The sequence below is a fragment of the Papaver somniferum genome, chromosome 9 (genome assembly GCF_003573695.1).
Source record: "Papaver somniferum cultivar HN1 chromosome 9, ASM357369v1, whole genome shotgun sequence".
NCBI classification, from domain to species: domain Eukaryota; kingdom Viridiplantae; phylum Streptophyta; class Magnoliopsida; order Ranunculales; family Papaveraceae; genus Papaver; species Papaver somniferum.
Window position 1 is genome coordinate 193,242,963 of NC_039366.1, and position 18,580 is coordinate 193,261,542.

At 35.9% G+C, this 18,580-nt stretch overlaps 2 protein-coding genes across 2 annotated transcripts; one reads left to right on the forward strand and one right to left on the reverse strand.

Moving 5' to 3' along the window:
- The first annotated feature begins 5,681 nt into the window (after positions 1-5,681).
- On the forward strand, positions 5,682-6,670 carry LOC113313031 (transcription factor MYB77-like). Its single transcript, XM_026561757.1, has one exon. The coding sequence runs from the start codon at positions 5,716-5,718 to the stop codon at positions 6,583-6,585; it is 870 nt and encodes a 289-aa protein (XP_026417542.1). The 5' UTR covers positions 5,682-5,715; the 3' UTR covers positions 6,586-6,670.
- A 269-nt stretch (positions 6,671-6,939) lies between these two features.
- On the reverse strand, positions 6,940-7,350 carry LOC113313032. Its single transcript, XM_026561758.1, has one exon. The coding sequence runs from the start codon at positions 7,348-7,350 to the stop codon at positions 6,940-6,942; it is 411 nt and encodes a 136-aa protein (XP_026417543.1).
- Between the last annotated feature and the right edge of the window lie 11,230 nt (positions 7,351-18,580).

Sequence of the window (18,580 nt, forward strand, 5' to 3'; positions counted from 1 at the left end):
CATTTATAACAAGTTATGTAGCCGCTGTTTTGGTTGATTTTAATGGATATGAAAAAAATCGATGCATACTGCATTATGCAACCATATTTTCGGATGCATATTAGATCATACATACATTTTCTCGATGCATAAAAAATTATCCAACAATTTTCTATCTCACTGCTAACAAAAAAAGATGTTCGATGATGCGTTATGAATCTAATTTCTCGACCGCATAACAGATTATGCACAGATTAAATTGAGGAGAGATAAAAGATGAGGCGGGATTACTGTGCAACTAGATTAGCCCCTGAGTAAGAAAAAAATTAGAAAACTACTAGTATATATGATCAGATCAAATCAATCAGATCAAACCTGTCTAAGGTTCGCTTCTCAAAAATCTCGTGCAAGAGCTGCTGCAGTGCACTCCGTTTCTAAAAAGTCTAACAGAAATCTTGGAAAGTAAAAAATGGTGGAGTTGTTTGAATTTGCTTTTCTCCATTGATACACTAATACTCGGTGGGATGTATTATTTCTGTTTAGAGCTCATATTACCACTTTATCAACCATTGAGCACAACTATTTTGTTGTCATCTAAAATTAATGCCATGATTCCAAAATTAGTTACACCAATAAAAAATATTTGTTTCTTTCGGTGTGTGATTTCAGAAAGTGAATTATTGAATTACCGTAGATTCAACTTGTCTGGTGATAGAAGAGAAAAATACATAGCTAAACCACTAAAATCCTATCCGTCTCAGCTTCTGAAAGATCATTAATTCAAGCCACCGGTACCGTGTCCATATCTCCTCCAAATCGCACCAATTGACATAAAATTACAGCAAATCCGTATAAAATTGATTAAATTGAGTTAGTAGTTCACATATGAGATTGTAATTGATCCATGATCTTAATTCATCTTTGTGTATCTTTTAAATACCCATCTCCACCTCTCAGTTCCAGATCTACAAATACCCATCCCACCAAATCTGAATTATATCCATCTCCTTCTCCATGAAAACTCGAAACCACTTTGAATCTTCTCGAAAAATCTTCTCAATTAAAGACAATAGCATGAGCATCGACTTAATTCTCCTTGTTCTCTCTGGAAAAAAAAAGTAGAAGACCAGGGATTGAACAAAAGCGAAAAACTAATTTTAATAAATATGGATTTGCAAACGTAGCATCACTCATAAAGAAAAGACACCCAACGAACAAGCTGTCAGAAGAGGGAGAAATTCGTAACCTCGGAGATTGAATGTAAATCCTAGGAGATAGCTAGAGAGAAGATCAATATGTATAGATAGCTAGAGAGAAGACCATCCTAATCCAATCTTTAGTCTTGTTTTCAGACACATTTAAAATTGCAACAGCTAAACTGCATATATTACGTGGGACCTGGTTGTTGAAACAACATTGAAAGAAACATTTATACGAGAGCGATTGTCGGTTTTGTCTATACCGCAGTTGTGTTAGCTTACAAGATGGAATAATGGTGACAACAACGATACGATAAAAAAAATTGTTGTAGTAGAATAATAGGGAATGTAAAGAGGCATAGAGTTTCTATTCATAAAAGTAATAAGGTTATATGGATACAATAATATAAATATACATGGAAAGAAAAACCCTAATTGGACCGCACATCCATGAGACATACGCCCTACAACACTTCCCCTTGTGCGGTCCAATAGAACTTCATGTGAGTGCTTCACATATAGTGCTTCAAGCGTAGTTCTTCAAATTTCATCATTTCCTTGATTACTTGTGCCAAAATCAATTTCATCATTAGAACTCTGACAAATGCAAGTAAAGGTGATTCTTGCAGATGATCACTTTGCTTCATTGAAGTTCATTAATTTCTTCACAACTCCTAAGGCAAGAAATCCTCATGGGAAAGACAGTAGCCCTAGTTGGGAAATTAATTCACGGTGCTTGTGGTTGTCTCGTTAAAAAACTTTCCGAGCAACAAAACCCTGTGGGAAAAAGTAACCTCGGTGAAGGAATAGAGTTCAACACTCCATTAGATGCTCCCACTGATATCAGACAATTTTCATCAGTCTAATGCAGTCAAAAGGAGTTTATCACACATTACTTTGGTGACTTGAATGTTTATAAGAACTTGTTGTTGATTCTGGAAGTTACGTTGATTAACGGACCATTGTGTTTCATTTCTTTGATTCATATATTTTCAGTAATATCAACGCGATCTTTATGTCTGCGGGAAAAACTATTCTCGATCGAAGGGAAAAAGAGTACAACACAGCTTCAATTTCGAAGTAAAATCTGTCGACATCATATCATTGGATCCTCCCCCTGATGTCGGCATCTCCCCCTGATTACTTTTGGAGTTTTTCCAGACACTTCCTTTAGTCATGTATTTTTTGAAACTGAATTTCGGTAATGACTTAGAAAATAGTCTACCATATCTCCCCCTGATTACTTTCGTTGCAGAAGAGATTATTGTTCCTTCATAATCAAAAACTTTTGGATTGCACTTTCATTAGCATTCCTTTTAATGTCTTTGCAGGGATAGAACAAATTTATGTCAAATGGTTACTTTTAAGTACATGGTTACTTTAAAGTACATGATTACATTTATTATACCGTTCCAATGACGTTGAGTTGGAGCTGAGCTATATCTAGATAACAAGTTCTTTGAGGATGTAAAATTTAAACATTATCATATTAAGCACAACAATGCATCTATTGTACTCATATATGAGAATTTTATCTCCCAACACATCTTCGTCATCTTCCTTTAGACGAAATGGTCACTTACTTACATTTGAACCTCGACTAATCATGGGATTGCTATCAGGATGCATGTCTTTGTTAAATTGCCTGACAGTTTAAGACATATGCAAACTGGTGGAATAATATACCACAATCTCAGTATTCGGTCGAACTTTCCCCAGATTTTTCATCTCAAATTCCTATTTCAAATAGTTTTTACGGTCTATTATTACATTAAGAGTACCCATTATGTATGTACCATCGATATAAATAGCTACAATTTCAAATCATGAACTTTCTTGTGAATACGCAAGGAAAAATAACTTACTTGTCTATCCCCCAAATCAAATATCCACTTAGAAGGGTATGCCACATCTTCCTAATTGTTTCAATCTATAAGTGAGCGTTCTATCTAACTGTAAACGCACTCTGTGGTTTAAAGTCACTTGATTTGGGCAACAAAAGGTTATCAAGTACTTTTGTAAATATCCTTTATCTCTTGATTCTTTCAGAGATACGTAATAACCACATACATATGATGTATTTACCAAGCTAACTAAGTAGCGGAACGCTATAACGTTCATTACAAGAGGAAAATTCTAGGGCTTTGTAAGAAACCTCGCACCACAGGGCGATTCTTGATACTTTGAGACTTCATTCTTCTTTCAACTGTTCTGATCGATAGACAAATGCATCATCGTCCGATCATGATGAAATTTTTTACAGTATGTTCATCACAATGTTTTTACAAACATATTAAAATTTAAAAAACACCCAACGGCTAGATAAAAGGATATTTATGACGTCGTATGACTGTTTCGATTAATATTTCTGTGGACACATCAGGAAATATCACGTACTTTGGAGTAATTTCCATGGTTGGATCTTTATGAAATTGTTACATTATCTTCATGAGGATAACATATAGCACATATAACAATTACAGGTTTTCGACGCTATTATAATTAGGGTTTTCTGAACGAAGACAGTTCTACTAAAATCAGAATTTGGAGATTGCATCATATTCCGATTTGATTGAAATTTTAACAGAGTTAATAATGAGTATTTCGGTTGAACATACAAAATTTTTATGAAAATCTAATGGTGAAATCTCTACGTTTAATAATCATGCTTTCGTGGAACCCTAATATATACTATGAAACAAAAAATGAAAAAAATAATCAACCGATCCAATCTAGCTCTGTGGTATAACTTCGTGCATGATAACATGTAGTAGAATAATAGGGAAAGGTAAAGAGATAGAGAGTTTCTATTCATAACAGTAATAGGATTACATGGATACAATAACATATATATACATGGAAAGACAAACCCTAGTTGGGCCGCACATCTATGAGCCATAGGCCCTACAAAAATAATTACAGTTGCATATCTATTCTAATTTCTAGAGATCGATTAATAAAATAACTATTAGTTTACTACATTACATTTTTTGTTCTCTTCTCTCCTCCCTCTCTCTCCTCCCTCTCTCTCCTAAAATAAAAAAAATCTTAGAGCTTCCCCTTTCTTCTTGCTCAAATTCAGTCCTTTGGGCTAGATCTGAGCAAGGAATTTTTAGTTTTTTATAAATAAGAATAATATAATTTGTGTTTTTAGGTTTTATTTTGTTGTTTTTGGTGTCTATGGACACATTTTTCGCTGTTTGAGCGATCTTTTCTTCGTCTTTTGGACAATTTTCTCTTCGCTTTAATAGCGATTCTTTCAAATCTTCATGGTGTTTCTTGGCTTGCTATTCTCGATTCATCAAGAGCATCAACGATTATTTTCGGCCTCGCTTTGGATTCGCCTTTAATAAGAGGGATTAAGGGCACCCGGATTCGTTAGGATCTACAAGATTTTGGGCAAAATACTCCATTTCATTTGGCGCATATCTTATTGAAGAATATAATCATTTTAAATGGTCGGAGTTGTTTCCGGTTCACACCATCATTCATCACTACTAAATCTACAAAAATTGGATGTCTTTGTGGTTCATATATAGCTCTTTCTCTTCGCGATGTACTTGCAATTGGTGTCATAATTTGTCTTTGGGTTCTGATTATCTTGTATGTTGGTGTTTTTGATAATCTTGTAAGCAATCATGTAATCATCATTATGGTTTGAATTAATTGAAATGTGATTTCCAAAAAAAAAAAAAAAAAAAAAAGGTTTACGGTGTTTGTTTTTAGCTGAGTATTTCGTTAGGATTTTGACTCAATACTTCTCCAACTAACAATATGTTTGTTTGCATTTACATTTGATTCGGCGTCTGGATTTGAGTTAAGTTTTGTCATAGCACGAGACAAACGTCGGGTCATTTGGTTTTCATTTTTATTTTGAGTTAGTTCGGAATTGGTATTCAACTTAGACCTAATTCGTGCCTCGGACTTCTTTGAGTCAGTTAACAAAACATCTTTAAATTATTGGACCAAACCACTGGGTCGCATATTCTTAAGTAAGATGAGTCAAATCTGATTCAAAAATAAATAAATATATGTATATATATATTGATTTAGATTCAGATGAGTCAGATGGTTTTTGCTAGACATAGGTAAGCCATATACGGAATGAAAAAAACAAACATAGAAACTGGGATAATATTTGAATTCAAGACAAGAGCTAAAAGAAAAAGAGCCCTAATGGGGTGTCGACAACATGTCCAAGTTCAAAGCAAGATAGCAAAAAAAAACACGACCTAAATGAATTACATTTTAGGCAACAAATAACCGGGCACACTTGTAACAAAGAAAAGAAACCATAACCAAACTAAACGGTTCATAAGAAGAAGAAAAAAAGAGAAAAAAAAGAGAGATTTTCGGTTCAGTTTTCTTGTTTATGTAGGTGAGCAGTTTAGGTTCATGCCAACTGACTCTTCCACGCCCCCACACAAACCCTCTATCCAAGCAGCAGTTATAAGTCCCTCCATTATAACACTTTCTTGTTCATCAGCACCAGTCTCTCTAATTAGAAAAATCTTTGATCCCTTTCTCCGATCTCTACATGATTCTTGAAGATATGAGCAGCGCTGGTGGAGATAGATTGAGGGGTTCATGGAGTCAAGCAGAAGACGCAAAACTGAAAACCTTAGTAGAATTACATGGTGCACGTAACTGGTCATTAATAAGTTCAGGAATACCAAACAGATCGGGAAAATCATGTAGGTTAAGATGGTGTAACCAGTTGAGTCCTGCAGTTCAGCATATGCCTTTTACGCCCGCAGAAGACGAGATTATACTCAAGGCGCATGCTAGTCATGGTAACAAATGGGCTACTATTGCAAGACTTTTGCCTGGTCGTACTGATAATGCTATTAAGAACCATTGGAATTCTACGTTGCGTAAAAGATTCGTTACGATGACTAGTAGTACTACAAATGAGTCATTGACGTCGTCGGTTGTTTCTGTATCCGATGTTGTTCCGGATGAGTCTGAGTCAGAATTGGTGTTGCCGGATATGAAACGTCCGCGTTTTAACAATGATGATATTGATGAGATTATTAACGGCGGTCACCGGAGTTTGGAGGAGGAGCCAGTGACGTCTTTGACATTGTCTCTGCCAGGAGATTCTCGAAACCTGGTTACGGTTTCTAACGCGCAAGATGGTGCGACAGCATGTAAAGAGGGTGAGGATGAAGAGGTGGCGGCGGTGGCAGGAGGAGGAGAAGGGAAGATTAGGGATGAAAATGACAATGCCAAGGAACAGAATCCGAAATTTGATGACAAGGAAGAAGGGATGGGGATGATGAGGTCATATGAGGTTGAGATGAAAGAGATGTGTTTGATTAATATTATGCACAGAATGATCGTCGAAGAAGTCAGAAAATACTTTGATACGGTACAGCCAGGGTTTCGATGCCAGTTTGATTCTTAAGGTCATTTTATGATGCAATTTACAAATTATTTGAAGATTGCATTTACCTTTGTTTTTATAGGTTGTTCTCTCTGTGTTCGAGTTCCGAAGCAAAAAACAAACATTCTTAGACAGTTTGATGTTGTTAATGCTCGGGCCTGAACATATAATAGGTGCACGATCCTGCTATCAAAAAAAAAAAAAAAGTGACCGATGCATCCATATTCAGTTAAACTTCTTTAAAATAATTGCTCTGGGATCAACAAAAACTATTATTTTGACAAAAAAAGTTTAACCCGTGCAAAGGGATTAAAAAAATTATTTTGTGAGAGAGATTATTATTTTGACGAAGTTATACTGCATATACAAAATGAATTACCAAGGAAAACCGGAGTGATGTTGCGGGAACAAAAGTCTCTGCCTCTTGCTTGAGAAACCGCTGGTAGATGTCCAATGTGACGACGAAGAAGAAGTAATAACTCTACCCAAAACAGCTCTAAGTGATTGTTTTAGTGAATTCAATCCAATTATGTTACTGCTACTTTCTTGATTTTCAATACTGATCAAAACTATGTTAAGAGTGATCCTACCACCTAAGGTTACTATGTCCGTTCTTATAGTTCGTAACATCTTTAAACCTTTTAAGGCATCAATGAGATCCATGAACAGCTCAGGCCTATCTCCACAGCTGACAGTTGCCTTGAGGTAAATTTCATTGTACTTGCCTTTGTTGCTGCAGTCACTATTGCCAGTGTCATTGTTGTTGGTGGTGGTTGAGGCTGTCATGTGATCAACAAATTATTTCATCGGACTCGTTGGGGATTGTTGACCCTTGATGGATGATTTCGTCTAGTAAGTTTCCCTTCAACTCTTTTAAATGATCAACTACACACCCTAACAGAGAACCCTTGTCCATCTGCACAGTGTATGTATAAAATGTTGAGCTCATCATATACATGGTGGATTATTGAGAATAAGTATGTGCAGATACATCTACCTCAGAATGAGGAACTAGACGTTTAAGAGCGGAGAGGTGTGAATTAATCCTCTGACGCCGCCGCTTCTCAGCTAGACTGTGACTAGTACTACTACTACTAATACTACTACAACTTTGGTTAGCAGACGGCACGGATGGATAGAAGAAAGTAGGCGCATCCGCCTGAACTTGAGGATGCATGGAATGAATTTGTTAAGCTCACTTGTAAAATCTCTCTAGTTCCCGTCCTCAGCTGCAAGCTAGTGACTTGTTGCTTTAGAGCTCACTACTCTGTACGTATATAAATAATAGAGGGAGGCAGTGACTAAAGAATTGGATTCATGAATCCGCCAGTTTTTTGTTGCTCTAGCAACATGTCTCCCACCACTCATTCATCATTTGATTTGATATGTCATTGGATTTCCATAGGGTACTGTTAAATCACAATATCAATCACTTAACCTTTTTAACAATTTTTTCAACCTTCTTAGACAAATGAAAATCTGGGTCTTATCCATAAATGATCTACTACTTATTTGATTACTTCTATTATTAGTTATGTCTCAATCATCTTCTCAAAGTTCTTCCACTGCAAAACCAGAAGCTAGCCCACATATTTTAGGTTAGGCTGAGTAGATAGACAGTAAAGACTGGTTCTCACCTTTGAATTATTGATGCTTCTATTCTACAGTTTCTACTAGCAGTATTATTTTTGGAGGACCCATTTTTCCAAGATTGCTAATAGGGGGACTGGTTTTGCGTGGGGGTGTACTAGAACACAAATAAGACAAAATAATATTTGTCTTGGGGTTGGTACACCTCCAAGCAAGTTGGTGCCCCCATTAGCAGCCTTGCATTATTGTGCAGCCTCATGCGTATAATAGATGGGTTCCTCCAGATTTTGTTGATGTCGTTGTCTATTGAATCATCTTCCTATTAGGTAAACGTCATGCGTATAATAGATGGGTTCCTCCAGATTTTGTTGATGTCGTTGTCTGTTGAATCATCTTCTTATTAGGTAAACGGTGTCGGTGCCTAGGGGTGAGCATTTTATCCTAATCCGCGGATTTAACTGGGACCAATCGTAAATGTGCGGATGGATGTCTGGACCGTTAGACAATGGGTTGGACGCGGATAAATTTTTTGAAATCAAACGGATAATGGATTGGACCCAGATGCAACCTTCAAAATCCGTTGGACATCCATACCCGCTAGATTAAGGGCTTTTATATAATTTCTAGAAAATATATGGATAGTTTTAGAAGTTATAGGTGTTTGTTTGGAGTGTTGTGCATGACACTTCTATATTTATGTGCAAAAATAACATGTGTAGGTTGTATAAGAAATCATCTATATAGGCTTTATTTTTTTTATTATCAATTCTAACTAGCACAAATCCGTTGGATTATCCGTACCCTAGCCGTTCATACATGCATCCATTGAATGCAAATTCGTTGGATGTTGGATTGGATGCAGATGCCAAATTTGAAATCCGTAATGTATTGGATTGGATACGGATAGGGTGAAAACTGGTCCACAACGGCCCATGCTCACCCCATCGGTGCCCTCGGATCAATCATTTTGAAAGTGAATGCGTGACTTTATGCGTATAAGGTGCATGCAATAAGGCCCAATAACTCTCCTGACATCTCCAAAGTGTACTATATCATGCTCGTTTTTTTTTAGGGGACCCTGATTTAATTATGCCAACTTCCTTACAGAGGTGTCTTAACATTAGAAAATACTAATTTATCATTTATCCTAATGTAATTTAAAACTATCTAAATAACCACACAAACCTAATGATATATGAATCATAAACCAAAATTAGAAACAAATAGTGATGGAGAGGAGAGGAGAGGAGAGGCACCGAAAATTTTTAGTTTTGAAAAAACAAAGTTCGATTGAAAATCCTATCACTTCTAACTCGTTTTTGATCGAAAATATTGAGTACAAATCATGGGTTTGAATAGAATTATAGTAGCATGGTCGGTTAGGAATAGTTTAAAGAAAACCTAATTTGCTAACCTAACATTCTGAAAACAAAAACACAGAGAAAACTTCAGCTTATACGAAGAAGACTCAAGAGTGAATATTCAGATTTTTTGTGACTGGAAATGGTGATTTCATTGATTTGAGTTTCTGGTAGAAAACTGGAATTGCGGATTCTGATCTTTTAAGGTATTGAAATTTTGATGATTTGGGTTCTTTTGTCAGAAACTGTAAATCTTAATTTTAATTGATGCTGTTGTAAGTGAAGATGTTGATGATTATAGAACATTAACTACTCGAATTGGTTGTTAATTAGGTGTAGATTCGTTAGTTTTTCATTTTGTGGAAGCTTCAGAGTTGAGAGGTAATCTTTTAATTCATTTTTAAATTATCTTCTTTACTTTGTGTAATCTATGTTGTGTAATAGCTATTAGTTATGTTGTCTATTAGCTAGTTCGAGATATACTCATTGTGAAACCCTTAATTTCCATTTTTTTGTACCGAAAAATTAAAATCTTATGGATTTGGCCGAGAGAATGAAACACATTGTTGAGGCAGAAGATATGATTAGCGTATTACCTGACTCACTTCTTCACCACATCCTCTCTTTTCTTGATTATGATATCAAACGAGTTGCTCAGACTTCTTTACTATGTAAAAGATGGAAATACATATGGACATCTATCCCCACTCTTATTTTTCATTACCTGTATGGTTTTCCATTGTCTGAAAACAAAACCGATAATTTCATGGAATTTATGGATAGAACATTGCTTCTTCATGACACATCATCAAATATTCAGAAGTTTCATCTCAGGGAAAATCATCACATGAGTGCATCTCAGATTCGTTAATGGATCGAAAATTTAAAAAGGCGTAACGTCGAAGAGCTCAATCTCCGGTTATATGAGGTCAAACCTTTTTTTATTCCTATATCTCTTTTTACATGTGAATCATTATTTAAATTGGATCTAGATGTAAACAATGCTACTCATCTTTCTAGAAGTTTCTGTTTACCAAAACTCAGGAGCCTTAAACTCTTAGGAGTACAATTTACTGATGATTGCTGCTGGAATGAGCAATACTTTTCTAGTTGCCCTGTCCTTGAAGAATTGGCTTTGGAATACTGCTCTTGGTTTGGTGTGAGGAATTTATGTATCTCAACTCCTACAATGAAGCGCTTGGTGATTAATAACCACTTATCAATGAACAGTGGCTTACCAAACTGTTTTCTCACAATTCATGCACCAAATCTAGTATCACTTGCGTGTCGTGGTTGTGTGGCCAAGGAATATGTTTTTTCTAGCTTTGAAAAACTAGAATCTGCAAGAGTAACCCTAATTTGGCTCATATTTGAAGAGGCAAGTGCACAGAACTTTGATTCTCAGTACTTGTCTACTTGGAATGGCAAAACAAATCTTGGGTTTTGTTAACCATATATTATGCCACTTCTAAATTTGCTCTTTTTTGATAGTTGTATATTTTTTTTTGTTCTAATCAAACCCAGAGGTTCCTTGATGAAAATAAAGAAGAACACAGTTGGGGTGATCATATGTTGACTGCTGGATGCATGTTTCAATACCTAGAGTGTGTTACCTTTATGCGTTTTGATGGGAATGCGAGACAGATGATATGGGTGAAACTGCTGTTCAAGAATGCAAAAGCTTTCAAAGCAATTAGACTATATCTAAAGAGAGTTGATGCGATAAATAAGATAGTACTTGAGTCAGAGTTTCTAAGTCTTCCTAGAGCTTCTGACATATGTAAGTTTAGGTTTGACGAGTACTGATTTCTTAAGAACCATGTGGTATTGCTTGTTTTCTTTTCAGCGTTTTATGTGTTTTATTTGTGATTCGGTCACAAGTTATGTAGAATTGGGCTTTTGGTCTTTTACCACTTATTTTTCCTTCATTAGTCTATGGTAAATATCTTGTGATGACATGAATCATCTTTAACTGTTACATCCACCATGAAGCTTCTTCATATCCTCTCACTATTAGAAACCTGCAGTTGTAAGAAGCAACTCCAATCTCCAGATAATGAAAATGTGCAGAGTTAAACATTTTGATTGATCATTTTCAAATTTTATTTTATTTTTAGACCCCACTTATGCTGAGACCGATAAATTCATGGGCAATATGACCCCATGATTTCATAATTCGTCAGATATTACACAAGTTCTTTATCCGACGATATGAGAAACCGAGTGAATCTCCGATACATTGTTGGGTTTCTACTGTAATCTCCGTTAAAGATCCCAGTCTAGCTTGTTTACCCCCTATCTCTTTTCTTTCTACGTGTAAATCGCTGATATCGTTGGGCTATGCATTCATCCTAATGTACGCTTTCCCAAGTATTACACCATGTTTGTTTACTCCTGACTCATCCGAGTCGTCTGAATCTGAATCATCTGGATCTGAGTGAAATCACCTGACTCATCTGGATCTGAGTCGATATGTTTGTTTTGAGTCAGATCTGACTCATCTGACTCGGGAATAAGTGAGTCAGTGGTTTGGTCCCATGAGTCAGGGGTATTTTGTTACCTGACTCAAATGAGTCCGAGTCATGGGTTATGTCTGAGTCAGAGGTCGAGTCAGATCTGACTCAAAATGGAAAACAAACGGTCTGACTGCTGACTCGGTCCGAGTCAGGGGTTGACTCAGATTCAGACGCCGAGTCAGCTGCAAACAAACAAGTTCTTAGTAAGAAATTTACTGATGAATATTGGAATTAGGAACCTTTTTTTTTTCAAATTCCCTTGGAAGAACTTATTCAAGTTTCATTGCTCTATTAGTATGAAATGTTTTTGCATCTAATTTCCTACTCTGAAACTCCTGAAAATTGATAATCGGATTACTGAGTGAAACGGTTTAGGTGATTGTATTGTCAAAATTGATGAAATAAGGCTTCTCACTTTCTTATACAGAATACAGTAGCCCGGTTGCGAAAGAATTTGTCTTGTCTAGTTTTCTAGCACAAATGAGAGCTAAGATGGGTGAAACTGATTAAGGAACGCAAAAGCATTTCAAATGATGACTACTTGTTATTGTGTTTGTGATTTACGCTATTCAAATGTGAAAGTTGAAAGAAGAAGTTAAAAAACGGAAATACATACCAAGTTTTCCAAGAGCCTCACCAGGTTGTGTGATTGATGTTTGTTGTTGGGCTCAGAACGTGTTCTCTGTTCTCGGTGAAAACAAACATAAATTAGAATTAGCTTTATTTCAACCTTTTATTGTGCATTGGACTGTTGTCCATTTCCAGTTTTCCGACTCACAAAACTGTATATATGAAAACCTTGAAATGAAAGTTAAATTATGCCCGTTCCTGCCCCTATTCTTGCAATTTTAGGCATTCTCTGAGAATCTTCATACTTGTTTCTTTACTAGCAATTGGATCCATGGAAGATAATTTGTCCATTTCTGGACAATCTATCCCATGCTTACAAATTAGTTGGATCTTGGCATCCAAGACTACGATTGTGCGGAAGTTTTCTAGTTCTTGGAAATTTGTAGGGGATCAAAGTTCTATGATGTGTGGCCGAAGTGGAACTGCTTATGCACTAGTAGCAAAAGCTTAAGGCCAGTTTGGTATTGTTGTGACTTTTAGAAAAGTGTTTTTCTGTTGTATCATGTTGTGCATTGCTGTACTGTGCTGTAGAAATAAATCGGCATGACGGTTTGGTAAACTATAATTTATACTGTGAAATTAACAAACTTTAAATTATGTTTGGTAAACTAGTATTTTAAAGTGCTGGTGATGTAGTTAATGACTAAAATAAACATATTTCAAAAATTAGTTTTGAATATACTTTAATTATAAATAAATTATATTTCTAATTCGAATATATTTAATAAAACATAAATAATATTTATTTTTTATGAGAAAGGTGCCACGAAGGGGTATTTATTTTTATTATTCTTATTATTTAATAAAAAAATTATGATTATGATTTGCTTATAAAATTATTATTATTATTATGAAAAGATGCCACTAAGGCTATATTAAAGAACAAAGAGTTAATTACAAAGATTTGGCAGGGAGTCGAGCAACAAGTTGTGCTCCCACACCTTTTTGAATAATAATACCTATTCTATGGAAGAGAGAACTACCCAAGTTATTATTAACATCATGATTTTCCATACAGTTTTTCAATCGATTTACAAGGACGATAATGTCATCACCTAACTCTCCTAAGGTTGAGAAGGCTAGAACCCCAAATTCATATCCATGAGTCAGACATAGATTGGCGTATTTGTTACGTTTTCGAGTAATAGCTGCTGATATTGCATGCCCTGGAGTGAAGGACCGATTCCCACCTTTAGAGAATGGTGAAACACCTGTCACATCGAAACATGTGTCTTTACCATTCTCCCAATTGTATACCATAATATCTGCTGGTTTAAGGGGTGTGTTCGTGTTGGAGGTAAGTCCTATCGATGCTTCCTTCCTGGATGCTACTCCGGCTTTATAACATAATTCCACAAAGAGGTCTCGTACCATATCATGTCTGTATTTCAGGCCCACTTTGCTTGCACAATGGATTGCGTGATCACCAAAACGATCCATTTCGCGTTTACAACATGAGCATGTACTATTCTCTTCAAAAAGGGGGATACCCAGTCGGTATTGAAGCACTGATCTGAATTGACGTGGCCCGATGGACTGGTTAAGACCTTGAATTGGAATAGCTTTTAAATAATCCTGTGCGTGTGGTTTTTTGTTACACTGCCATAAGATTGAGTCCCTCGTAGATAACGTGTAAGAAGTGTGTATGTTCCTAGTGACTACTTCAAAATAACGACTCACCAGTTGATGCATAGGCTGTGGGGTGAAATCGTTAATGTTAAAAGTAGCAGGGCATAAGTCACAGGTACTTACGTAAATATCTAGTGCTTCTTGGAAGTTTGGACTCGGGTCTGCTGTACACTGAAGGATGGAGCTTTGGAGTTGTCTTGTTTGGAGTCATGATGCAATATAGCAATACTTGGTGGTATCAGCCATGGTGTATATTCCCAAACTTCTATCAGCAAATGGTAGAGTAGCGATCCTCTGCTGTAATGGACCAAACCTGGTCCATCTCCTGCTATTAGATGTTATAGGAAACAAATAAGGTGTTGATCGAACTGAAGTTGTGAACTCTGTAGTACACTTGGTCAGGTTGTTCACATCGTGAAATAAAGCTTTGAGACGCCAGCACAGTTGCGTAGGAGTAAGAGCTCGCTTTGTGGATCTTTAAGCCTTTTAATGCAGTCCATTAGATGTGTAGTCTTATCAATCCTGGCTGAGATGATATCACTGCAGTATTGGTTGTTCGTACTTACAGGTCCACCTAATAGTTTTACTCCTTCAACAGGTCTTCCAACAACAGATGGGAACACACCATCTTCACAACATCTTGGGTCTGGTGTTGGCCAAAAAATTTCAGTCTTTATAATGTTTAGGCATAATCCTCTTGCTGGACCATCTTGTTGTAAGATCTGTAGGGCTTTTGTAACTTCCAGTGTGTCTCCGATTAGAGTGCCATAGTCTAGATACCACGCATGAAGATCCATCTTGCAAGTGGAAGATCTAGCTTGTAATTATTATTTTTTATTTTAAAAAAAGAAATAAAATAGAGAAATAAAATAAAAGTTAGAAATATAATGATAAGTATACAATATTATAGGGTAAAACTTGTCTTTATAATAAAATAATAATGTTAAAATTGAGAATCAATTAATTTAATTTTAAAACATAGCAATTTTGAAACGAATGGGTGGAAAAATTGGTCAAAGATCAGTTCCACAAGCTGAGCGCACTCTTCAATCTGATAGAGTGACTCTATCAAGTTCTTTTCGAGGAACCTAGAGAAAAGATGTTGTCATTCTTTTCTACAGTTAGCAAATATATAACAATGGTGAATTTAACAGTGGAAAAGAGAGGCGTTATTCATATGATTGATCCAGATGATATAGGAAAGTGGGGGATAAAACATGTAGTAGCTTAAGGCATTGGTTTACTAAGTCTCAAAGATGATGTGGGTCCATAATTTATGCTTTTCCAGCTTTTAAAAGCTAGTGATGAGTAGCTTTTAAAAATAGGCCTAAAATGAAAGTGCTTCTCTCCAAAAGCACTTTGTAAAAAATTTACCAAACACAATTTTTGGTAAAAGTTTATTCGTGTTGGTTACAAAATGCTTTTGATTGAAAAAAAGCAAACCCAAACGGGGCTTTAAACGGCCTCTCATCTTCATTTTAAAAAGAAAAGAAGATATTTAGGCTCCGAGGAGCATGTCTCACCTCTCTAGCTTCTTCAACTGTTCCTAGACCGTCAACGACCCACTTGACTCGGTTTTGACAATATTTTTTTATTTTTGCAAAATGTCCTATAAAACCCTAAATTTGCTTCTCTCATTCAAACTCTACCACCGCCTCTGATGTCTATAACTCACTTCTCGGTTGCATATTTCTTAACCAAACTTTCTTTTTTTTGTTCCGGCCAACAGATCTCTCTGGCAAGAAAGATGGTGAGTGTGTGATTTTTCACCTGAGAAATGTTGAAGTTGATGGCAAACTAGGTGATAGCAATCGAAAAAATATAAGTTTTCATCTAAAACCCTTACTAGGTCTCAAACTAGTGAAGAAGAAGATTCAACAATGGATATTCATATATTTTGTAACTGGAAATGGTTAATTTTAGTTTTTGTTAGAAAACTGGATTGCGGGTTCTGATTTTTTAAGGTATTGAAATTTTGTCAGAAAACTATAAATATTAATCTTTAATTGATGCAATGTTTAGTTGATGCGTTCATTTTTAAATTGATGTGTTTCTAATTAAAGAGTTGAGGTAATCTTCTAATTCAGTTCTAAATTATCTTCTTTTCTTTGTGTAATTTATGTTGTGTAATAGCTAGTATCAGATATACTCATAGTGAAACCCTTAATTTCCATCTTTTTATTTTTTATTTTTTATTTTGTACAGAAAAATTAAAATCTCATGGATTTGAATCCGTTGTCCAAGAGACAGAAACACATTTTTGAGGCAAAGGATAGGATAAGCGTATTACCTAATTCACTTATTCATCATATCCTTTCTTTCCTTGATCTCAAGCATGTTGCTAAGACTTCTTTACTATCTAAAAGATGGAAACACATATGGACATCTATACCAGCTCTTGTTTTCCCTTCTCGTGTTCTATATTTCCAGAAACCGAAACCAGTAATTTCATGGAATTTATGGATAAAACATTGCATCTTCATGACACATCATCAAATATTCATAAGGCCAAAGTTATTACAAATGAATACATGAGTGCATATCGGGTTCATTCATGGGTCGAAAATTTAACAAGGCTTAATGTCGAAGAGCTCGTACTCAGTCTAGATCGATCCTTTTTTCATTCCCAACTCTCTTTTTATATGTGACTCATTGGTTAAATTGGAACTTGCTGTAAATGATGCTTCCCATCTTCCTAGAAGTTTCTGTTTTTCCAAAACTCATGAGCCTTAGACTCTGTGGAGTACATTTTACTGATGATTGCTGCTGAAATGAGCAACACTTTTCTAGTTGCCCTGTCCTTGAAAACTTTTTTTTGGAAGACTGCACTTGGTTTGGTGTGAGGAAGTTTTGCATCTCCACTCCAGCTCTAAAAGGCTTGGCGATTGATTACGACATTGATGGTGATGATGGTTTACAAAAATGTGCTCTCACAATTAATGCACCAAATATAGTATCACTTTCCTATCGTGCTTGTGTGGCTAAGGAATGTGTTTTTTCCAGTTTTGACACTAGAATATGCAATACTATTCCTAATTTGTGAAGATGATGTACCAATGAATCAAAAGATAAGTTATGGTGCAGCTATTAGCAAGTTTGTTCGGGCGCTTTCTGATAGACGCATTTATGTGTCTATTTTCATCTTTATTGTGTATATTGTTAGTACCCATTTTTGTACTTATTTCGGTATTTTATCTCTTTGTAAGTGTTCTTGGAGAAATAAGCTTTTGCGACGAAATTGACTCGAAAAGTTGTTAAATGCACCTGGGAGGACATTTGCTATTCGGACTCTCGCTTTGGATAAGGGGTAACCCATTCTAGGCATGTGCTAAAGGGACACCGAGACTGGATAGGGGGCATTCCTTCTCAAATTCAAATATTGAAAATTGGCGGGAAAGTGAAGTGCAGCGTCTGGCAGAATTTGGACTCGATTATTGGAGCTGTTTTATGGATATTTAATTGTTAAACTCGAGTGGGATGGACTTGATAGAGTAAAACAGGTTTAATACATGCGTTTGGATCGAGTAACTTGGGCTGAACAAGCCGTGAAAGGGGAAGAGAGATAAATAGGGAAGGATGTGATATCGGGTCCTGTTTGAAGTCGAACTTGGAGTCCCAGCGTGACTAAAGTGTAGATATACCTTCATATAGATTCTACTATATCCTATAAAGAGTTTTGGAAGAGTACGGAATCAACAGAAGCCGCACACAGAAAATTATCGTGACTTGCTGCCAAAGAAAAAAAGAGATAAACCAAAAGGTTTCGTGAAGATTTGGTAGTCATGTTGTGTATAAAAGAGGTTGCCGCAAGTCATATAAGGGATTAGAAACCCTTAGGAGAAGTTTAGAGCCTCAGAGAATCGAAAACGAGCAACATACATGAACCAGTTCTGCTGCTGCTGCTGCCATTAAAGAGCTTGAAGAACACGAAGAACGGACTTGCAAAATCAGTCGTTCATTGAACAGTGGAAACGACAAGCGTCTGTGGGTCTTAAAACAGCAGCGACAGAAGCACTTTATATCTATCGTTTATCTGTGACAGTTTCTGTGAGTCTTAAACTTCCTGTTTTAGTATTTCTTCATCTTTTAATCAACTTTTGAGCTGAAATCATGAATCTTGAGCAAGTGATTAATATGAGGAGCTAAACCCCATTGCTGAGGCGATATAGGAAGCTATTTTTCCAATAAAGAGTGGTTTTTCTATTTATCTTATTTATTGCAATTATTTTTATGATTATTTTTCCTTGATTGATAATTGTGTGAATGATTTTCGTTAAGAAATTGTGATAT

What these genes read in the sequence shown, in the direction of transcription:
- LOC113313031 (XM_026561757.1), top strand. Translation starts at nt 5,716, where the DNA reads ATGATTCTTGAAGATATGAGCAGCGCTGGTGGAGATAGATTGAGGGGT.
- LOC113313032 (XM_026561758.1), bottom strand. Translation starts at nt 7,350, where the DNA reads ATGACAGCCTCAACCACCACCAACAACAATGACACTGGCAATAGTGAC.